Source organism: Puntigrus tetrazona, chromosome 11 (assembly GCF_018831695.1).
Source record: "Puntigrus tetrazona isolate hp1 chromosome 11, ASM1883169v1, whole genome shotgun sequence".
Taxonomy (NCBI): Eukaryota; Metazoa; Chordata; class Actinopteri; order Cypriniformes; family Cyprinidae; genus Puntigrus; species Puntigrus tetrazona.
The window spans coordinates 9,102,673-9,127,426 of NC_056709.1; the positions used below are offsets into that span (position 1 = coordinate 9,102,673).

The window sequence follows — 24,754 nt, forward strand, 5'->3', positions numbered from 1 at the left end:
TATACTAATAATAATGTTTAGAGGTAATCTTTAAAAATGAATGTTGAATTGCTGTCATCTTCATTTGAGCTTGCACCATAGGCTTCCAGTATTGTGTTCCTGTAATGAGTCCAGGAAACTATTATTTCTATGCGGATACAATGTCCTCCTACGTGTTTCTTTCTGTCCTGTTTTTCATACAGTAACTACCATTCTATTCCCTTTGCACCTTGGGTGATAGATTAGATCTGCATGAAACTGCTTGTCTGTGCATGCACTTTAAGAAGGTGGTGTTGACTTATTCTTTTGTTATTAATTGGAAGTGTGAGGTCAACCCAAGGCTACTCCTAATGACTGATACGGAGAATGGATGGTTGGGATTCGGATGATAAAAGGCAGGGAGGGAAGGTTTACACCACTGTTCGACACTGGGAAGTTATGAGGCCTGGTTAATCCAGGCAAACCTCTGATGATGGATGAGAGCTCTCTCTTCTCAGCTTCCCTCTCCTGAGAACAGACCTGTAAGTGCACTTCTGTGGGAGGAATGGGGCTTGTTAGGTATCCAAATCTCACTGGAGCGTAAAAAAGACTATCATGTAAGACACAGAAATCTAGTGTAGAACAAAGTTGTTGTTTTTTTCCTTACATGGATGTGAAGAAACCATGAAGATAATTCTAGGTCAAATTTCGTTCTTCAGACATAAGAAATTCTTTTTACTGAATTTGTTATATAATGTTATTTATTTATCATTGCCATGTTTGCATAAATAAATAAAAATAATGGTAGTATTTTTCATAAAAATGTCCTATGTGTAAATTCATGTGGTTTATACTTTTATATATATGCTTCTGCAATTCTGACATTATTTTCAAGGGATTTTCTTTAGGCCAAATATATCTTGTTTAGATTTTGTGGTTAAATAGCCTGGACTTGTTTTGTGAGGTTCATCCAATGAGCTGCAGCAATTGTGGTTAAACTTCCTGAGAAAGCCTGAAATCCTCATTAAAAATTAAAATTAAATGAAAAAAACACATGCTATAATGTCGAGCCTTGAATTTTTTATGTATTTGGAGCATGTACTTTACATATCCAAACTTTTCTGGAAAACCACAAGATCTAAAAAATGTGAGAGGCGTACACGCAGAGAGATCAGGTTTTATGCTGGGATAATTTTTAGTCCAAGAAACAGGTCTTTGTTTTTTAGTTTAAAGATATAGTAAGCTAGATATGCTACCTAGCCAGAAGAGGTACCAGAAATGCTACCTCACAATTAAGAGCGTGTTTTTTTGCATTCACATTTTTTTGCATTTAATTTTAAGTGTGTGTGGTTTTTATATTTATTTATTTATTTATTCATTCATTTATTTTTACAATTGCATTTCAGCTTCAATATTGTTGACTCCAAGCTCCTATTTTAAAATATTAATATACTGAATGTGGCTAAGTTTGGGTTGCTGTCAAAATACAATCCTCAGCAAACAACAGCAATCCACTTATGTTTACTGGCCTGTGGAAATCAAGAGTATTGCCTTTTGCATTGCGTTTCTCTTTAGAAAATCAATAGCAACTGGCAAATCCTCTTTTGCATCAGACAGCTCATGCGAGAGTCCATTATGCCAATAGCAAAGTGTGTCAGAGATGAATTTGGTCAGTTTGGGGGGGGCCACCGAGGGCAACATAATACAATTTTAACATTGTGGTCTCATTGTAGTCCTCTCATTTTTCTCAGGCTTTGTTTGGCACTTGCATTGATAGCAGCACAGTTCATTCTGGCTGATGCAGTGTTATCTAGAGCTTAAGTTAAAGACGGAGCCTGTTTATCTGCGGCAGACAGTGGTGCTCGGTGATGAGTTTTAAGTGTGGGGTGTGCTATCACTGGACAAGGTTGGACAGCCTGTGACCCTGCCTTTCTACTGGATGTATGAATGCATTGCTATGATAACCCCATGACCTCCCTCCTGCTGGAAGCTAATCGGGATGCTTTGTGTATCTAAAGCACAACGAGAGACTTGCATGGAGTGTGTCGTTGCAGGAATTCATTTGAAGACTCTGTCTATTAGGACAAACATTTGTTCCCACGGCATTAACCTTGGTTAGCAAGATTAACCAGAAAGACTGTTGTGGTTAACTAACATTTTTAGCCATGGTCTACCTGATGGACCAGCATAAACCAGCATGGAAATTCATGTGGGTATTTTTAGCTGAAAAAGTATGCAGCATTGTGAAAAGTTTCCTAACCTCCACCATAGCTGGTACATTTACGACTTACCTGGCTGATTATAAGCGAGCTAAAGCTCTTATATTGATCATTTATATAAAAAAAAAGAAAAAAGAAAACATGGGTCCCCTAATTGATGGAATAGCACCATGATAGATCAATAACAATTCAGGGTTTCTAGGCGAGAACATAAAACAAGTTCAACAAGTCCAGTTTAAGCTCTGGGGAATTGATCGATAAATCAAAAATTGTCATGGACTTGTTCCTTACACATCATTGATCAAACCAGCTTTTAAAAACCTGGAATGACTCTTAAGCCACCCAGCTGGATTTAAAACAGGAAAGCTCCGTAATGACTTTCTGCAAATGCAGTTTGGCTGTTATTTAAACAAAGACAAATGAGTGTTCACCTTTTTGTGAATGAATCACCTGGATCGTTACGCCGTACAGCTGCTTACTGACATTACGTTCACTCAGCGACTTTTTATGAGTTTCAAATATTGTTTTATTTAAGTTTATAAACGTTAAATTGCTCATTACTCATTCCACCCTACATCGTGTACATTAGGAAATGATGGTAACCAGAAGATCTTTTCAAGATGTCATGCACTCGCTTTCCTTCAAACTCTAGATGAGCCAGCAAGCTCTCTTCCTGAGGGTGGAGCAACACATCATTTCTTATGCGAAGAAGTATTTGTTCAACATTGTGTCTTGAAGTTGGCAAGGCTTGGGTTGTAAATCATCTGACAGTTACCTTCCAAGCCAGGTCTGATTGCATGGTTACCTCATTCGCCTGCAGTACTGTAAACTATTCATAGGGCTGAATTTTTCCATACCTGTAATTTAACTGGTTCTCTTTTCGTTTCTTTCAGACTCTGGTCTGCTCTCCGTCAAAAAAAAAAACTGTGTTTAACGCAGGCTTGCTAATTATAATTGGGTTTTGGAGTTGGAAGGGGTTCAGCCGTCTTCTCTTGAGTGAGAGTGACAACCACTTGAACCACTTTGTGGAAGTATGTTTTATTTTCAATAATTCTGCACTTTTTGCTGTTTGAATTCCGTTCTGGGATGGATCTTGGGATCTTTTTTTTTTTTTGCCAATGTCATGGTTATGTTGTTGGTAATCTCTCTTTCAGCCGATTACAAGCAACCACAGAGTCTCTAAATCAGCTCAGCGAAACCCTTTAACCCCCTGATCTCAGGCTCCTTTTACTATCTGTTTTATCTTGCCCTGCTTCCTTCCTTTCAGTTTCTCCAGTCCAGTTCTCTTTTCAAAGTGGACAGGATCCTGGCATACATCCAGGTGTCAGAATATGCCAACATTTGAACATGTATAAGTAAATTAGCAATAAGTGCATTACATTTAGGTAAAAGAATGACAGTTAAAGACATGAAACTAAGTTATTAAAATTGAATGAGTTTGACAATATGCAAGTGCAGTGCATTCAGGATAACAGGATAACTTTCCCAGGCAGCTCATTCATTTTTTTTTTTTTTTTTTTTCATTATTTGAATATTTTTTTTACTCATTCGTTTTATTGAAATGTATTTATTATTTTATTTTAATGTTTATTTATTCATTAATTTTAATGCATTTATTTTTATTTTTGCTTTGTTTTGTAATTTTTTTAGCATCTTTTTCTATCAATTATTTTCACTAATACATTTTATAGTATGTAGTATAGAATGTAGAATATTTTAGCTTTTTTTTTTTACATTTACATTAACATTTTTTTTTTTTTTTTTTAGGTGAGCTAGGTATAATAGTATGACTATAAAAGATATGTATAGCATAAGCATGACCAATAAACATTTTTTTGATAATGCATCAGTCTGGCCCTTTTTTGAAGCAAGTCATTGACAATTCTTCGAGTATTTGAGCTGGTCATTTTACAAGGCTCATCAGCAGGAACCCCTCCGTGACACCTGTGCATCCAACTCTTCCTCAGAATAAGGTCCTTCCTGTGGTGACATAACCTGTCCTGAAAGGGTTAACCATCTGCCATTTTATTCCCACGGGAGAGTGCATGTAGGGTGCCGGGTGAGCGTGTGGCGTACCAAGCCTCAATGCTGTTTGTCTGCAGCTAATCGCCTCCCTCTCAGATGAGCGCTTGCGTAAACTGAGAAGAAGAGCTACTGGGTGAAATAGATGAACGTGTTGACTCAATCCTAATCCCGCTTCCTTCCTGTCTGGCCTGGGAAACGGAACATATGCAGCGCAGATCGCTTCCAAAGCGTCTGCCAAATTTAACACCGATGCTGGCTTTCTCTCATGCATTGGCTCTTATAGGATGCACGGTGTGAAAAGACTCACTTCTATATGTAATCTTTTCCATTTACAAAAGCGACAGTCATATAGACCCTTCAGGTCCCATAGGTTGGAGTGACAAGCACTGAGGCAGCGCTATAGAGACCCCACAGCGGGCGGTAAACCCAAGGATAGAGATCATTTACAATGGCTTCTGTCACTTTTAGCATTCCTTTCCGTCTGCCTCAGAGGAAACGGAGGAACAATTCCACGCCAAACCGTGACCTCTTCACCTCTGTTGGGATAGCCCAGCTTTCCGACGCTCTCACCAGGGTGTACGTAGGCTACTTCCCATCACCTCCAGAGCCACCAGAGATCACCTTCCTGGATGTCCGTGACTGTAAATTAGCGACGACATGTCACAGGATGCAGACAGGAACTCTTGGGGAAAACCTGCGAGTCTCAGTCATTCAGCGCTTTAAAAGTCCTTCTCTGTCGCTGACGAAGCGCTTCTCCTCCGTTCCCATTTCCCCAGGTCAGTTTTAGCTCTTCTGTTTATTTAAGGAGGGCATTGTTTTCGTTTTAAAGGATGATGTAGCAATTCTGCCTGTGGCGGCCGTTTTAGTACGGGACTGTGGTGCTGACATCTGTTCTTCTCACAAGTGCAAAACTTCCCTGGACTCTAATGCCACATTCAAAACTATATTAGTATGTCACGTTGGACACCTGAATGGAAAAAGTACGTCAAATGAAATCGAACCCTTTCCGCACGTTTTTGTTTTGAAAGCTTATTGGGACTCAACCCTTCCAGCGCCGTCTTCAAAACGCTGTTCTTTAATAATAACAAGCTTCAGCGAAGTGGAACATTTTCGCTGAATTTGAACTTTCTTCTGGTCCAGGCCAAGTCAAACATCTTCTTACTGATACGATGAAAGCCTATATGGGTTTTGGCAGTGCGTAAACGAAATAAGGGTGGCCTGTAGTCTCAGAAGACCAAAAAAAGGCAATTGAACTACTATGTTCATCGTGATTTGTTTCAAAGTAAGTCCATTTGCAGCCAGAATCTCAAATTGTCATCAGTTAAGAATATTATTTACTTAACTATTAGGCAAAGATGTAAAACAGCTGCTGAATTTGAAATAATGAATATTCTGTAAAAAAAAAAAACTAAGCGTGTATGTCTTTACATATTTGATTATATGGTCCACTACTGTTAAAAAGTTTGCGGTTAAAGATTTTTTGTTGTATGTAATGTTGTCAAAAGTAGCTTTTAATGCTCAACAAAATGTGATCTAAAATAAAGTGAAATATTATTGCTATTTTTTATTTTAATATATTTAAAAAAGTCATTTATTCGTGTGATGGTAAAGCTGGATTTTCAGCGTCATTTCTCCAGTCTTCAATGTTACATTTATTATAAGAATTTTCATTATCAATGTTTTTAAGCAAAAGAAAGTTTCAAAGAATTGCTTTTTATAAATACAAATGTTTTATAATATTAAATGTCTTTTTTTTTTTTCTTCTGAATACCAGGTTTTCTTTAAAAAGTCTTACTGACCCTTGCTGACCTCTAAATCTTACTGTATTTGAATGATGTAGTGTACTTTCCCTTTTTCGATTTCATTTTTCTCTTTGATTCCCATTGGGATTCCTTGCAGTAATGCCACTTTGTTTCTGCAATCCCTCCTTCCTGATTCTGCTCAGGTCGAGGCCAGTGACTCTGACCCCGGGGCTAATCCTGGATTAATCTAGAGCTCAAGCAGTCTTTGCTGCTGCCGCCTCACGACTTAAGCCCTGGCGCTGTGAGCCTGATGTATTTACATTGGCGGGAATGAGTATTTCTCTATGATTGAGAAAGACAGGAGAGTTCAACAGCTGTTCGGTTTCTTTCTGATTCACCCTTCTCAGACGAAATATCAAATGCCGCCCAATATTTCGAAAATCCAGCGATCCGTTCAGTCTGTTATGTGCAATATTGTGTCAATCATGAAAAAGTTCTCTTTCTAACATACGCTTGATCCCTGGACGGTCGAGGCGGCCCACCCTCCTGAGGTTAGGGCACTCGAGGGCAACGCGTGTGAGAGGCAGACGCCCCAGATTGATCGCTGTTGAGAGAACGCTTGTTAATAAAACATGTCTGTGGTGATAGAGAGCTGTGTTTTCACAGATGTGGCTAATTCAAAGCAAGCTGTCTCTCTTCCTCACAATTCAGGCTTCCTAACAGATACCGTGCGACGAGACATGAAACTATCTGTGGTTTATTGACATTCAGGCTCTTCCTGTAGGAAATGGATTTTCCATCAGATGTGTGGTTTTAAACACCAGTGATGCTTTTATTGATTTCACCTGTCATTCATTTCATCTTTAATATCAAACAGGAGGAGGAAGTGGTATAAATTTGGGTTATTATGCTTATGTTTTTGATATGCTTGTTTACAAATGCTTCTAGCCATGTAAGCTCAATTTCATGTGTTTTTGTATTGTATTATGAGTTTTGTTCGTGCTGTTGCCACATGGGATGGTGTAGTAGGTTTTAGATTGCTTTCCCTAGTCCGTTTATCGTTCAGGTCTAATACTCTGCAATATTTTGAAGGAAAGTTGGATAAAGACTGGCAATGAATTGCACACGTATTACCAGTAATGACATAATATTATAGTTTATTAATCATTTAAAATATTTTTTGTTTTTCATTTAAAATTTGTATTAAAATTTTGGTAATTTACTTTTTTTTTTTTACTGTTTTAGGTTTTTTAGTTTTTCTTATCTACATATGTTTTTCAGTTTTAGTTATTTTAAATTAATTCAAATGAAAAATGTCATAGAAACTGGCAAAAAAATTGTTATATTTTAAGTTAATATTTATTTATTTATTTACGCATTCCGCATATTTGCAAATCAAATATTTTTGATGTTTTAAAATATTTTTAATGTTTTTCTTTTAAGACAAATGGGTGCCTTTTTATTTGTTGCTCACACAGATGCCCACAGTCACAGGGCAATAATTATATCTTTGAGAATAGAAAAATGCAGATTCACGATGTTTGGGTTCGGATGTGGTTGCATGATGATTTTTAAATAGTCCTGGGTCGAAAGGCATCAGCAGATATGGTTTATTAGATGTGCTCATTACAGATGAAATCACCAGCGAAGAAACAGAGTGTACCTGAAAACACCTCAAAACATATGTGCACTTTAAAGTGAAAAAGAATTGCACACCTCCTAAATGCTGCAGATTTATAAGGTCACACAGATGTAAACTGGGGCTGTTTAGCCATAAAACCTCCATTATGACTGTGGCTGAATTATTTTATTTTATTTTAAAGTCTTACCTTTTTCTTTTTAAAGAGATTTAATTATTTAATTATTTGGTAACACTTTAGAATAGGTACGTTTCGATATTGGTTAGGAATAGGGATGTAGAATAAGGCATTAATATATGCTTAATTAGCACAAAAAAATCTATGCATGCTAATAAGCAACTAAGGTGTAACCGTAAAATAGTGTTACCAGTTATTATCTATATAGAGAGAAATGTTTAAACTAGAATGTTCTGCAACTTTCTCACATTCTTTGTTTAAACATTTCTGTTTTATTCCACTCCACACTTGTGTTCTATAATGGCCTTTCTGTTGCACTCAGCTGTGATTAAAACAGGTCCAAACTAAACAGCAAGAGTATGCTGGACCTGCTTTCCAGTAGTTTTAGAAGCATTCCTTCGCCGTTGTATCATCTTTTGATCACGGGGGCCAAGAAAAACTGCGTGTGTATGTGTGCGTGTGTGAACAAATGTGTATTAATTTATGACACAAAAAGATGGTGTCTTTTAACAGCATGAGTCACAGCGTCAAGATTAATGAAACTGTACTGTGAGCTGATAAAGATGCTGCTTACCTCATACACAGCCAGGCTTACAGAACTTTAGATATGAATCAGGTGCAACATCCGGCTGGAACATATTAGGGATAAATACAGCTTTCTGTCTTTGCTCTCTGTGAGCTCTTATCTGAGTCTTACAGGAAATCAGCATGTGTGAGCTGTCAGAACAATAACACAAGTGCAGTGCGGCATGCAGTGGGTTGGACTGCTTCCATCTGTGTGTGTGTGTGTGTGTGTGTGTGTGTGTGTGTGAGTGCTGCTCTGCCCACTTTACCACACGCAGACACAAGGCAAGCTGTTCTACATGGACAGGCATCGATGAGGGTCACATGATGATACAGTATACAGACTTTAAAGGCCTTGAAGGGATGGTCTAATGGAAAAAAGGGAAATTCAAGCATTGAATACTTTAGTCATATCATTCCAAATCTGAAGGACTGACTTCCTTTCTTCTCTGGAATGAAAAAGAAGATAATGGGAAGAATGTTAACATGCAAACAGTTTCGGTTCCTGTGAAGAAAACAGGAACCAAAACTGTTTAGTTAATAACATTTATAAAAATATAGTTTTATACAGGTTTGGAATGTGTGAGTGAGAATGATGACAAAATAGTGTCATTACTATTGTAATGTAAAAAACAAACAAATATATGTGTGTGTGTGTGTGTGTGTGTGTATGCTTCATCAGTTTTTTTTTCCAGTAGATTTTCTTTTTGGTGGGAAGTTGGGAAATGCTACCCTTACTTTCAAATAGCCTTGCTCCACGGACTTTCTCAAATAACCCTTATTTTATGCTCATAATTTACTAATTAGGCTCATGTTACACAATTTAAGTAGATATACAGTGTATATATATAGCAGGTGTTTGGTGGTTGTCAGGCTGTAGCAAAGAAAGCACAAGTTCACACCATAAATTTCAGAGCAAAGTGACATTTTGGGCAAAGCAAAGACGTTATTCAAAAAAAAAAAAAAAAAAAATGAATGTGTTAAAACTTACGAATTTTAATGGCTGCTAAGCAAGACTCTTAAACACAGCTGTCTACTCAGTGTACGAGCCAGTCCTATTAAAAAAAAAAAACAGTGACATTACTGCCAGACTTCTTGATTCATCTTTTACAAATGTAGCTGTTAGTCTTGGCTACCTTGCTGGTATTTTTTACACTTGCATAGGACAAGCTCACCCAAATACCACTTTAATTATTTTTTATACAGTCTTTAAGGTTGGTTATAGTTCAGTTAAGGGTATACGATGTCCTGGAAGATGTATATAGGTGGAAACTGTTACTTATATGGGAGTGCTTTCTGTGTGTCACCTGCACCTCTTAAACTGTAATTATCACTTCATGAGTCTAGTATGTCACTTCTGCTTGTGCGTGCGAGCGAGCAAGTATTACCCAGTCATACAGCATACGCTGCGGAGAGCAATGATGTGGGTTCTGGCTTTGTCCGCGGACCGCCTGCATACATGGTGACACGCTAATCCCAAACCGCCCTCATCTCTCTCTTCCTCCTCTCCTCAGGGCCAGGCCGAATTTCGTACAGCTTGGCAGCGGCTCTTTGACTTAACCAAATTTGAAACTGGAGAAATCTGCCCCAGGATGGATTGTCGGTTCGTGCTGTATAAAGACAATGGCAGTGCTAGCATGCTGGACTCCCAAATAGTGATGTTGTTGAATGATTGTTACTATTAAAGCAAATGTTTCCACTCTAACGTGTTTTTGACCTGAAGGAAAGTCAAAATGAAATCAAAATTCATCCTGTTACACGAGACCTGAGACACATTGATTGACATCTCTATATTTTCTTTTATGTCTCTCTTTTCTAGATGGCTATAATTTATCTTTATACATAATTTATACAAAATTCTATAACTTTTTGCAGTCATTTTTGATGTATTATATTATAGTTTTTTTGCCATTTTTTTCTAACCTTTTTGAAATGCACAGTATTATTAGTCATAGTTATAGTAATAGTAATGTTGTTTTTATAATAATAATAATAATAATAATATTTTTAATTTGAATAATTATTACTATAATTAATAATAATAATAATAATAATAACCATTTTATTTTTATTAATTTAATTAATTTATTAATTATTAATAATAGTTTTATTTTTACTTTTGCCATTTGTGCCTCCAAATGCAGATACTATTCTGGAGTTAATGACCCAGTGTATGTGTACATAGGCGTATATCAAAACATTCAAACTACGCAATGCTGGTCTATGTAGCACAAAATAACTCACAAATGCCCCTACGGAAAAAGCGTTAAGAATAATACAGGAAGACATTTTATGTAAAGTTTGAATTCCGAGATAAGTGTTCCTCTGACTTACGGTGGCGTCAACAAAAAACGATGAGACCTTTCGTAATATCTGCTCTTGCAGCCAAAATCAAGCATACTTGGCGGTGCAAAGTGAAGAGCTGACCAACAGATAAAGAAATGAGTCACTTACATGTTAATGTCGTTCACCAGCTGTTTTGTATTTCTAATACAAAAAAGCTTTAATCTTTGATTGTGAACTTTGGATGTCTCTTAGCTGTGGAAAGTGTGTTGGAAAACTAGTTTTCTTGATGGAGAATGAAGTTTAGCCATTGTTACAACAATATTGTATTTAGTTTTTCCCCCTTTCAAAGCCAAGGACACTTTCTGAAAGCAACTTATCCAGATGTACAATATTTGGACAGTCTTGGTAGCCCTATATTTAATACAGTGACCACTGCATTATAGGGGCCGCTGACTAAATTGTACTAAATGCAGCTAATGCTATGAGAAGTGTCTTTATACAGCAGCTTATGATCGTAAAGCTATGGGAACATGTACCTTTTGTGAGTTTTGAAGCCGAGTTGAGCCAACATGCATTGTTTTTGACCAACAACTAGAAAAGCCAGTCAGGAAAGAATGAGGTCAGGTCTGGAAATCTCGGTACCATCATGTATAGCAAGCATGGATTAGAGCTGATCTCACATACCCACAAAACCCCCACCAGGTCGCGTTACCTACCTTAGGGTTTACCAGAGCATACGGCGTGAAGGAAGCGAGAAGGTTTTCAGTTGATTGGAGAAACTCCGAGCATGTGAGAAGGTAGAAGAAGAGAAGGAGCAGAACACAGCAGCTGTATTTGGGAACGGATATCCCGCTCTCTTTTTGCTACACTGCTCATGCAAAGAAACTTAGTGGGCATGTATCCGTGAGAGTGGGAATTGTAAAAAAGGCTAAAAAGTGCAAGTAAGGGTCAGGTTACTTACTCGTTAGCAACACCAAGTTCTAGTTTTCCTCCAACAAGCCATTTCATGCTACAGAGGCGAAGCAGAGAGGGGCCTTTCTCCAGACAGAGTCTCCAGTGTGCGTGTAAAACAGACCCCCCAGTAGTCACCAACTAAGTTCCTCAAGGGCTTATCTGGTTCGACTTGACTGGATTTTCTCAGGTCTTTCACCTGAAGATTGAAAATCGATCTATCAAAGAATGCTGTGGTTTTGGTAGACGTTGGCCTTGCAGATCTAATTAAAACCAGTTTTGCGGTTAGTTTTGCAATATTTCAGCACCTTTATTGTTTTATTAGTCTGTCTGACCTGTCTTCAGCCAAATCAGACACCAGAGTAGTAGCTCAGTTACAAAACCTACTGTAGGCTGTGTCCAAAATCGCATACTCTTGGGGTAGGCAATTATTTTCAATACAATATGAATGTGCACGAATAATGTGGAAGTAGAGTTAGTTAGTGCATTGCTTCTTTCATTTACAAATTGTGAACTGAGGGCTAATGGGATATCAAAGTGACTATTGGAGGCACACTTTAGAACCTTGACAAAAGTTATTCAGGTGCTTTTTTAATGAATAATGTGAAATTGCACAAACAGTATCACTCGGTACAAATGAAGTTTACTGTATAGCGTGAAATGTCATCAATCAAAAAGTGATATAAATTGGTGTCTGTGAATATTGTTTTGCAAAAAGAAAAAAACCCAATATGAATTATGCATACATGTCTCTGTGAATAAAACTATATTTGAGGGAAAAAAAATATTTCATAGAGCCTTAAAATGTTTCATTTTTCATTTAATATAGTATAACAGCTTACAAAATTTAACATCAATATATTATTATAATAAATTGCATAAGTGTTATGATTTCCATTAAGTAGACATGCTTTTTGATTAATACTTTTAACTTAATTATTAAAAAAAAAAAAGATCTGCATCAAATACACAATAAAAAAAGAGTTTGGGGGGAAAAAACATATTTTCATAGGGTCAAGATGGCTATCATTTAAAGTTGAAGGAATTGTTGAACAGATATGTCATTTAGATTTAAAAGCTATAAAAAATGTATCTCATTACAGATGCACTCTTTTTCAACACTGTATTTGTGTGGACTATGTAAATGTTCCACTTGTCAGAGTATCATACTGTTAGCATTGCATTTTGGCGCTGCCTTTTATTGCTTCTAGGTAGAGTCGAGTCTGATATTGTCTAAAGGAAGCTGTTGGCTCATGTGTCCGGATGGATCCAAGATAGACGTGGAGCTGTTGGTATTGGAGTACATGGATCTTTAGACAGTTGGTCTTGTTTCCACAGGTGGCCCTCTGTCTTCTGAGAGAGAAAGAGATGGAATGAGAGAGTTTGGGGGTTGAAAGTCAAGGGAGAGAACGAGAGAAGAGCGAGATAAGGGTAACATTTAGTTTTTGGCATGCACAGTCTCCGCTCAGTATTTACTCTGGTTTCGTCAGACCCGACCATATGCCAAGCCTGAGAGCTGAAGCGAGCTTTGTGCATTCAGAGACACAGTGCATACTTGAATTCCTACAATAGTAAACTTACATTTCCCCTCCCAGTAAAACATTCCGGTCTTTAAACACCAGTGTTTTCTTTGAGGGCTTCAGGAGCTGGATTTGCTGCATCGCTCTGCAAAATGATTGAATACACGTGGAGAATGTCCTGTCAAAGTGTTATATTTAGGTTATGTGGTGGACAGAATGACTGTGCTCCCTTGATTTATTAGAGATGCTCGTTTGGGCAAAGATTTGAACCCACCGCTGGTCTTTCAGATAGATATCAATATTTAATGTCGCTCCATTTATTTGATGGTGATGTAGTGTGAGATTGAGTGAAGGCTTCACCTGTGTCTTAAGTGGAAACACACACGCTGGTGTGACCGAGGTCTGAGCCAGCAGATGGTCAGTCAGAAGGGCTGCTAAAACAAACAGATGTTTAGGAGATGCTGACAGATGTGCTGAAAAGGAGCTGGAATCTACTTTTCTTGCTTTCACTTCTTCACTCTTATTTTGTTTTTCTTAATCTTTTGCTCTTGATTTCTGTTCTTCATTCTTCCTTTTAATTCTGTCTTGCTTTATCCTTGGCTTAGACTTGTTCCTTCACTCTTTTCTGGTTCCTTTCTTTCTTGCTTTCTGTTCATGTCTGTCCACACATAGATTAAATGATGGATTCATTGTTCCGCCCTGAGCTGAAACACAAATAATCTCACAGACTGAGACACACACACACACACTCCGTTGTGACAGCTGTCAATCAAAGCCTTGATCTCAAAACACAACCTTCGCTCGTGGATATATTAAATGAAACTATGCAAACAGAGCAATGGTAATGTGATTAATCTGAGTGTTGTGCTTGTGAAGTCAGGGCCTGTGTTAGGCAGATAAACCGGTAATTCTTCATTGGATTTGTTTTGATAAATTACTAAGATTAGAATTTATTTTTAATTGTTATCTCTACTGGGTGAATCCTGACTTGTTGATTGACATCTGAGGAGTTGGTGTGTGTGTGTGTGTGTGTGTGTGTGTGTTCTTTGTCCTCTGTGACCTGTGTGCAACACTAGGTTAACTGCTGTCTGTTAACTGCTTTAAGCCCTCCATAAAGTTTCATATCCTAAAATTTATAATATTTACACAAAAATGATCATTTTTTTTAAACACCTTCTTTCATATTTTTTAAAAGAAAGGTGGAACTGTTTATAGTAGAAATCCAAGTGTATATATATTATTTTGTTTAATTTATTGATAACTTCCTTTTGCTTTGGAAATTCCCTCGCTTTCTCTCTCTCTTTCTTAGACCTCACTATGTCTCTAAGATAAGATTGGAAAAATCTGAGGACATAATTGCAGATTCGGTTGCCATGCTTTGTGCCTGTAATAACAAACCGTCTATTACCTCATAAGGTGAAATAGATTGAGTATTTTTTGTTGTGAACTGTGGCCAAAATTATTATGTTATTGTCAAGTTGCCATGTTTTTATAAAATGTATTTAAACAATTATGGAAATAGAATGAAACTGGGAGTGGATCACTCTTTCTGTCTGTGTAAATCTTTCTAAAACAAACAATGCCTGCAATAAATGGCTTGTCCGATTTTGCTGATTGACCTGAATTTTTTTTCCTCTCTTTCTGCAGATCTGAGGTCTACAGGTACAGCCCATCACTTCTCCTTCCTGTTGAACACATCAGACTATCGCATCTTGCGCATGGATGAGGATCACGACCGCATGTATGTGGGCAGCAAAGACTACATACTGTCCCTGGACCTCCACGACATCAACAGAGAACCCCTCATAGTAAGAACCAGCACTAATCACTCAGTCTGCCAAACAGGTGGATTGATACAAATGTTCAATTTAGTATTTCACATTTGTATTTGTTTAATTTGACACTTGACCACAAAATTTACTGAAGTATATTTGTAGCAATAGCCGAAAATAAATGATTTGGGTCAAAATTATAGTTTTTTTTTTAATGTCAAAAATCATTTTTTTTAGATCTTGTTAGATTAGATTTAGATTTTGTTTTTAGGCACCCTCAGGTTTCTCTGAGCCAAATATTGTCATATCCTAACAAATTATACATAAATGGAAAGCTTTTTTTTAAATTGTAAAACAAAAAAATTATTTTATTTTATTTTATTTTATTTTATTTTATTTTATTTTATTTTATTTTATTTTATTTTATTTTATTTTATTAAGCAAGATGTTTTGGGTTCACTTCCTGGACAAGCTACAAGACATAACCTAAATCACAGTAGGTTCCAAGGGTCACTCCTCTATCACTGTTACTTTTACTGATTAGCTCACAGCAGTGCAGGAAACTGACTATTAAATTCTATAAAACTAAAACCTGGATATGTGGGGAACCCTGGGGCCTTATAAAAATTCAGGGTGGACATTCCCTGGCTAGTTCAGCTCATTACAGAGAAAGGTTGTTGAGTTAAAGGGGATCGTTTCAGAGATAGTGTGTCATTGTTGTGACAAATGGGATTGACCTTTCTCTCTTTCTCTCTTATACGCTCTCTTTCAGATACACTGGCCTGTTTCCCCGCAGAGGAAGACGGAGTGTGTTTTAAGTGGCAAAGACACAAACGTGAGTGCCGTCTTTGCTTCTACTCGCGCACTCTGATCTAGAAGGCCATGAAAAACTGAGAACAGCATTCCTTAAAATCGCTCAGCAGATCAAATTAGAGAACTGGAGCTACATCTTATCTAATTCCTTCAAGAATGATTCCAGACAGTGTTATAACAATATACACAACCCATTTTTCAGTATACAGCATTCGCTCTCAAGATATCTTTGTTTAGACATCTCAACTCATCTCGATAATTCCAGCCAGCTCTCACTTATGAAACACAACAGTACGTCTATGTGACATCTGTTTGTGCTTTGGATTCTGAGCTGTAAATGTCATTTACAAATACACAATATATATAAAACCGCTTGGTCGGGGTCTACAGCCCTTTAAGCTAAAAAAAAATATGCTGATATAAATGAAGTGAAAGTGAGATATTCATGTTTAGGAGCAGCGCTGAGGTCAAATATATGTGTTACAAACCACACACAAAAACATATGCACTTGTAGATATTCAGAGAAGGAAAACAGATGCTAGATCCAGCGTGAGACCAACTCGAAACGGTCGAAATTCCTAGATTTGCGGACATATGGAATTGGATGTGGTTTAGTGGTCTGGTAAAGAAACTGTGTGCATCACCTGATCATCTGCACATCTGTGAGGTCCGTTTGGTTTGGGGTGTTTTGTTGTGCTCTGGTATGGTACTTAGTGTCAGTTTGGGGGTGGGATGTGATGGGCCTTAACCACAACTCATGAATTATTAATAATGCTGAATGCACTTGCTGTGAAATGAATCCTCATGTAGTTTCTTATGGGTACATGTCTGATTTGACTATTGAGCTATTGAACATTAAAGTTGCTCAAATAAATGCCAGTAAAAAAACTGTAAATAATTGAATGTTCATTTTCATGTGATTTCTCCTTTGTTATACTTTTTTTTTTTAAATGGGTGATTAGTTTTTAGTTTTTATTACAGCTAGACAAAAGCATGACTAACTGCCTATTGATACTCTATGAATACATGTTGTTGATGAAATCCTAAATTTCAGGGCAAGAAACTGATACTTATATTTAGCAAGGAATGGGTTAAATGATCAATAAATACATTTATACCTATAATGTAAAAGCATTATCATAAACTATCACAGCACACAGTCTTCTACAGCCACTTTTTTCTTTTGAGGTCAACTACAGCGAAAGTGGAGCAACAAAGTTTAAGTTTGAAATGATTTAAAATGCTGACATGTTTATAGCTAGCTACCCGTATACCTGATTGCATTGGTCAAACATTAGCATCTGTGTTTGCATACTAGCAAAGTACATTTCTGGCATTGTTACAGTTCTTGTTTTTGCATAAACAGTCTCTGAAAACTGCCATCAAAGTTTTGGTTTGTTTTCTCAGAAGTGTAGGACTAATTTTCAAATGTTTATTTTCTTAGCGTTTAGCGGTAGCATGTACCACATAATGCCAACACAACCTAAAATCTAACAGACTATAACTAAAAGCCGCGATTTCACCGTTTTTATTTTTAATGTCTGGTCTAATGGCTCTTTTGTTCAGTCTGCCACACACACACACACACGTGTGAAAATAATTACCGTGATTGTTTCTCCTCTCTCAGGGCGAGTGCGGTAATTTCATCCGTCTGATCGAGCCGTGGAACAGGACACACTTGTACGTGTGTGGGACGGGCGCCTACAACCCAGTGTGCACTTATGTCAACAGAGGACGCAAGCCTATGGTAAGAGTGGGGTAACAGGGCATGAGAGGTGTGTCTTACACACAGCGGGTACACCTGGATACCTGTGAGGCACAGGTGTTCTTACTGTATTTATAGATATTCTTTTTCCAGATTTCTCAACAAATCTATCCATTACTGACTTACAGTTCATCAAGTGTGATTTTTTTTTTTCACTCACCGTCCCCCGTGTCACCTCCTCCCCCGTTAAAAACCCTCCAGGTGTTGGCTGGCGTTCACCCTCACAGCTGCCTTCCCCAGCGCGCTATAACTCTCTCTCCTGTTTAGTCTTACTCTTTAATTGAAGAGCTTGAGTTTCTTCGCTCTAGCCAGGCATCACACTGTGGACCCTCTTTGCCTTTTTAGGACCCTTGCTTGTGCAGCTAGCACTTTCGTCTCTCCAAATACAACATTTGTTCTCTAATGACGGCCCAGGGACATTTAAAATGGAATTAATAGAAATCTGAAGTTGGGAAAAAATTTTTTTACAAACACACACACACACTTACTCACACTTAAACTAATGCTACTATTATTTTACCCAGATGGTTCACCCAGAAATTAAAATGTCATTTGTCTGCTATTGTTAATGCAAATGTATCATTCAAAACATTTAGCCAAGTACAGCTAAAAGTAAAACCATTAACCATTTTCAGGTAAAAACAATTTTCATAACTTCAGATAAAATTAACAAAAACTTGCTTTATTGGCTAGTTGTCAATGTAGCATTTTCAAAACGCAACAAAACGGAAATTTTAACTAATAAATTGAAAGTAAAACTAGAAAATATATATAAAACACATTATACTAAATAATACTTACAATAATAAATTATCCACGTAGTAGTGGTAGTAGTAGTAATTTGTAGTATTATTATAAACTATTATGACTATTATATTACATTAATATTATATTAATGACATGGTAAGTGGGTAAAAAGACTTGCATCAAATGCTGCCTAGAAAGTTGGGTTTAGAATAACACAAGTAAATTACAGAATTATTCCTGTATTTTCCTAGTTTTAAGTCCGTATTAGGGTGTTATTCTATGGGAGCTCTCATTATAGCCTCTCAGTATGGCTCTGGTGGTCTATAGCTCTCCATAATAATGAATTTCCTCAAATTTTCCCAGGACTGGCACACATCCTTTTTATGCCCTCCCCTTTTGAATGTTTCTATAAGAGCTGAGAGGTGATATCATACCCCCTTAACACCTAGCTCTTTTTAGACAGGAAACCTGGGTCACAGTCTGCATCCACAAAGCCCTCCAGTCAGGCAAACATCTTACCGTCTGTCCCAGTGAGCACGACACACATCACGTCTAACACATACGGACACACGTTAATCCAAAGACATCCAGATGTGGCCAACTGCAGCAGGTCTTTGGCGTGCTAACCCAGACTTTGCATTCAGACTCTACCCAAGACAGCATGTTGAAAGAAACACATGTGGCTGCAGCAGACGTGCTGACTCTCAATGTTGATTTTTGGGGTTTTCCGAGAGCCGTCTGTGCAACTCATCATGGTCAAACCATTCGACAGCATCTGCTACGATAAGCATCTGCCTGAACACATGACACCACAGTCCCAGACGAGTTTTGCTTTATACTTCAGCAGTATATCTGTAGGGCCAACACATTCTCAATCCCCCCGCTTGGACAGGACCCTTTGGTATCATTTTTGATGCACAAGGTACCCCTTTTAGCACCATTTTTTGACGTGTAGTTCCTCCGTGACTTTTAAGCAAGAAACCCTTGCCGTTAATATTCTGGCAAAAGATACTGGGAATTTTATCATCATGAGCAAATTATATATCGGTTAATGATATTGCCATTATTGCATATGTTGGGGCATGATTTTTAATTGTAAACAGTCATTCTAGGATTCTGGGATTGCCTGCGTTCACTGTGATGGATACTTGCAGTGATGCCTTTCATTTTTATTTCTTTCTTGCTTGTTTTTTTTTTTTTTAGGTTTTGGAAAAGAGCTGCTATTTGACTTGCAAAACATTCATAAAAACACATGCACGTAATAAATGTAATTTTTACCCGAGTGTTAAAGGTCACCTCAGTGCCTAGTTAAACTTGTTTTCTTTTATTTGTTGAAAGGGGCAACCGCGCTTGGTAAGTGAGTAACATCACAGACCATGTGACTATGTTTTGTTGTAGACCGCTATGCATCTCCAGATGCCCCAGACCAGAGGAAGAGCTAGTCGCGCAGCTGAACCTGAAACAGTGTTTGATGAGACAGGACTACAGGTGGGAAACGGATCTGGACGTCTGCAGAGAGCCTGTTGGCTCTCTTTGCGTCTAAACATGCATAACTCGCATGCCCTGTGGTACTCTGTGTTTTTCTTTTTCCACCTCATCTGTAGTTGATGTCTGAATGTTTTTTGTTAACTTTGTTTGTCTCGTCTTTCTAACATGTTTTCTTTTCAAGCTTTGTTCTGTCTCTCACATCTTGTTTTTTTATGTGTGTGTTTAAGTCTTCACCTTCAGTTAGTTTGAATACATGTCTTAACCTCTGTTGGCTGATATATGTGAAAGTTCTGTTCTTCTGTAATGTCTTAACATGTTGAATGTTTCTCTCTTTGTACAGTAGTTCAAAATGCTAAACTACCTTCTGAGTATAGTTAATTGTTAATTTGAAAGATTACTGCAGTTTCTTTATATATAACTAACTTGCAATACATAACATTCTTGGTATTATTTTGATCACCTACAACGATGTTTCAGCCCTGAAAGGAGTGAATGCTAAACTTTTAACCGGTTGATCCAGAGTAAACACAAGTCGGCTCTACCAAACACAAAGAAGCAGAGGAAATAATAGACCTACACAGCTAAACATTACTCAAATACTTCAGTCATCCTACATTTCACATCACAGGAAGAAGCGCTTCACCTTCTCATGACCTCGGCTCCCTCCAAATACAATACTGTTGCTTTGAGCATCAGAATGTAAAGACTAAAACCTTACAGTTCACCTTAGTTGACTAAACAATCTAACTGCATGATCACTGCCAAACAGTGTGTTTTATTTTTAGGTTTCAGCACCAGTTCTAAAACTTACTGATAGTAAAAAATTACAATATATACTTTTTATTTAAAAATTATTTTATATATAAATTTACATTAGCAGACGCCTTTATCGAAAGCAACTTACAATTGATGAATACAGCAAGAGTTTAAGCATAAAGAGGCAAATAAACGCATTAAGTACTGGTAATACAACATTTCAGGCATTCCTCAGACTAGTACAAGCTGGATGTAGGTAATAAGAAAAGACAAAGCAAAGTTTTTTGGGGTTTTTTCATGTTTATCATGAAGTGGAATGGTGACTATTGCTTAAATTGTCAGTGATTCAGCATTCCAGATGATGATGGAAAATCCTCTGTGCCTCTCTGTGATTGTATCACAAGGTGTTGCTCACTTATAGATTGCAGATTTCTAGAGGGGGATATAGATTCATAAGAGTGAGTAGAAGTAGTGGTGAGCCTGTGGCTCTTTCAGCTGATAGCCAGTGCTGGATGATGAAGATGTAAAGTGGAAGACCAGTTGTGCTGCTGCATCCTAAATCATTTGTAGAAGTTTGATTGTGTGTGATGGACGTTCAGTCAAAAGAGCATTGCTGTAGTCCAGGCTAGAAGTGACAAGGGCCTGGACAAACATTTGTTTTCATCTTTCTGATGTTATGCAGTGCAAACCTGCAAGATGGAGCACTTTTTGCAACGTGGTCTTAGAAAGTCAGCTGGTCATCAAAGATTACACCAAGATTTCTAAGTAAAATTTTCTTGATGAACCTAACTAGATGGTGAAATCATTCTGTAGGGGGAATGGAAGACAAGAAGCTCAGTCTTTGCAAGGTTGAGCTGCAGGTCACAGATACCATGTGTCTGTCCCAGTGTGTAGTGTAGTGCTTATGGAGAAGAGGAGGAGTCCAAGAACTTATCCCTGAGGAACACCAGTGACCAGCTGATTTTTTTGGATACCTTCCCTCCCCATACACTGAAAGACCTGTCTGCAAGATAAGATTCAAACCAGCGACGTAGAATCCTTGTGATATCCAGTGATGAGAGGGCAAACGGGAGTATTTGATGATTCACAGTGTCAAAAGCAACAGATACGTTCAGCAGGATAAGAACTGTTGATATGGAAACAACTTTTGCAATCCACAAGTCTTCAGCGACTGACAGTAGCACAGTCTCAGTCACAGTCTGAAACTTTAATGCTTAGTGTCCAGTTGTTTATTAGAAATGCAAATAACCACAAATAAATATTTATTTTTATATTTGAAAATAATTTTTTAAATCAGTTTATACAATTCCCTTATTAATAAAAATACTTGTATAAATACAACATAATGGTGGAGAGAAAAAAAAAAGTCTTTGGACAAACAGGCGCAACAAAATTTGCCATGAATTGATAGCAAGCCCAAACTTGCAAAAATGAGAAAAAGAAACTATCCATAATATCCACTCAATACCGCATGTCTACTTGTGTCAAACAAGAATATAGGGTGCCTGTTGCAAATTTTAAGTTTCTAATTTAAGGCAACCCCGTATGAGCTGCCAGTGTCGGTTTGTTTCTGCAGTGTTGATTTTAATAACGGGTGAAAGGGAATCTGTTCATGCTGGACAACTCTGAATATTTTGACAGTCGTTCTGCTCTCTTTTAAATGAATGTTGATAGATAAGATTAGAAATGTCCTGCACTCCTCCGTTTCCTCGTGTGTCTGTAGAGGAAAATTTCGGGTTAGAAAACTGTGGATCTGGCTCATGGCGAGTCTTCGGGGCATGTCAGTACACGCTCATGGCAGTTCCTAAATCGCACATCCAAATACCTGTCAGTCAGTGTTTCTACATCATGCCCGAGGGACTCTGGGATGGGCTGGTGTCAGTAAGCCATTCCGCCACGCTCATGATGCAGGATTAGACAGGTGTTAGCAGGCTACAGATGAGCAGAAAAGTTTGGATAGTGAAACTTTCTATCTGCACATTGTATTCAGAGGTCTGTCTTTGAGATTAATTTTGTTCTATTGCTTTTCTCTTTTCACCTGTGCATCATAGTCTTTGATGTCACGCCTAACATTGTTAACTATATCTGTGTCATGTTTTATAGGAGTTTGAGGACACATGCAAAGGGTTTCTACAGAATTATTGACTGTAGGACAAAGAGAGATAATCTTTCATTTCAATTTTTCTTTCAGGAATACGTGTTCCATCTGGAGCCCGGCAAGGAGGATTCTGGGAAGGGAAAGTGCCCATATGATCCAAAACTGAACAGCGTCTCTGCTTTGATTAGTAAGTCCTTTTAGCAATTCAATTTAAAACTGTGGAAACATATTTACACTTAGGTGAACCTGTTTTACCACCAAAAAATGCTTATCCACTTTAATGTCTTTAAAATGTTTTGCACAGTTATCGCCAAAAATAGCAACTGGCTTTTCATGCATGCCATAGAAACAACTTTTTTTTATGGGATGGTGAATTTTATTAAATTGAATTAAATGGAGAAATCACTGCATTATTTGCTGTGTGTATTGAAAAAAAAAGTCCAAACCATGAGTTATGAGGAATTCATAATGGAGAACTCAGATGGCAGTAAATGCCTTTTATATTGAAACATGCGAATCAACCAAGCATACATGTTTTAACAAGTGTTTTAGCAAGTCCTCTAATGATGCTCCTCACTGCGAGTCTTCATGCACCAGCAAACTCGAAGGTTTATACATCATTGGTAACGGGTCATTTCAGAACAGTGTTTGAGGCAAAAAAAAAATCTTTTTGCATTTAGAGAAGTCAACAATGTTAGCATTTTAGTTTTGCAACTGTGCTGTAAAATAGAATTGTTCAATTACATTTTTTTAATAAAATATTTTACAGTATTAATCTAGAAATACTTATATTGCTAACATTTAATAATAATAATAATTATTTTTATTTTTATTAAAATTCTTAAACGCGCCTGATTCAGCTCATCATCTCATTAGTAGAGATTCCAAGAGTGCAGTGTTGGGGGCCTCCAGGAACCGCTGCTCTAGACCGTTTTAAAACCATACTTTTGTTAGGATTTTTAAATCGACAGTATTTTACGACTGATTTGTTGTAAATGTGTTGTAGCTTTTTCCTGACTAAACAGTCCCCAAACTAGCATGTCATCGGCCGCGAGTCCAAAGAACAACACAAAGCCCCAATTTAGCAGGGCTTACACAGCAGGTAATTCAGCAAAACCCTTGACTAGGAAAACAACCGGCTGAACCATCTAATCAGCACAGCTTAGCACAGCCCACAACTAGCAAAACCACTTAGCTAAGCCAGTAAAACAATTTATCACAGTCTTACACGAAGTGCGACCTTAAAAGCCACAAACAAACACGACAAGGAAGCTTTTGCAAACGATTTGGCATGCTATTCGTCGAAAGAACGCTTTAGTGCTTGCCTGTCTGGTTGTATTTAACTACCACCTCATATATTAGAGCTGTTTGGTTGAATTTACAAGGCGTTCTGACAGGTTGGCACCTAGACTTCCCCTAAGAATCAACAGTTTTGATATGCCATCGGAAAAACCGCCGCCGGGCAGAACAAATAGACTGTCAACAAACTCATTCTACAGCATGTTTCCTCTGCAAACTCCTCTGATTGAACTCGTATCTACCACTGTACACAGAAGCAAGTGTGGGCAAAAACGGGCAGGCCCTGTGTTCTGGATTCCTCTGAGAGGGAATTAATCTTGAGAGCCGCTCATGACAGCGCTCCGCCTGGCCCTGGTTCTGCGGCCCCTCCTTAACAGCCGTGGCCTCTGCCAACTACATGCTGAGACACCTGCTCAAATGGCCTGCAACTGGGTTCTGCGCGCGCGCACACACACACACACACACTTGACCTCCACACTACTTAACAAGGAACAAATTCCTCCAGAGGCAATAATAACCCTTCACATGCACATGCATAATGACCAGCGCATATGGGACCCAGTGGGCATCAATCTTGTGCAGTGTGTAATGCAAGTTGGCAGTTGCCGCCAAACTTTATATCATTGTACACTGTTAGTGTCAGATTCTAAACTTATGCATAATTAAAGAATTATTGTTAAAAATAATTAGAATTTTTAATCAAATAAAAAACTAAATTAAATTAAATATACTCACAAAAAAACCTCTTAGTAATCTGATCGGTTAAACGTTCTTTTTATGTAGCTTGAGGATCTCCTCACAATAATTCATCGTCATGGCTGTTGTTTCATTTTGAAATAAAAAAGTTTAGGAATTGAATGTTTCATTCTTTCATATTTACAGATATTTACATTCTACCCTTCTCTTTGTATCTTTCTGTTTTTGTTACTCTTA

At 37.6% G+C, this 24,754-nt stretch overlaps 1 protein-coding gene across 2 annotated transcripts in view; it reads left to right on the forward strand.

The window, feature by feature from the left end:
• Window positions 1-24,754, forward strand: part of sema3fb (sema domain, immunoglobulin domain (Ig), short basic domain, secreted, (semaphorin) 3Fb) — a 57,289-nt gene that overhangs the window by 18,032 nt on the left and 14,503 nt on the right. For both annotated transcript variants that reach the window (XM_043252459.1, XM_043252460.1), the window contains exons 3-7: window positions 14,730-14,890; window positions 15,627-15,689; window positions 17,296-17,415; window positions 19,579-19,668; window positions 22,616-22,709. In XM_043252459.1, the coding sequence (XP_043108394.1) occupies window positions 14,730-14,890; window positions 15,627-15,689; window positions 17,296-17,415; window positions 19,579-19,668; window positions 22,616-22,709 (528 nt within the window). The remainder of the gene's footprint in view (window positions 1-14,729; window positions 14,891-15,626; window positions 15,690-17,295; window positions 17,416-19,578; window positions 19,669-22,615; window positions 22,710-24,754) is intronic.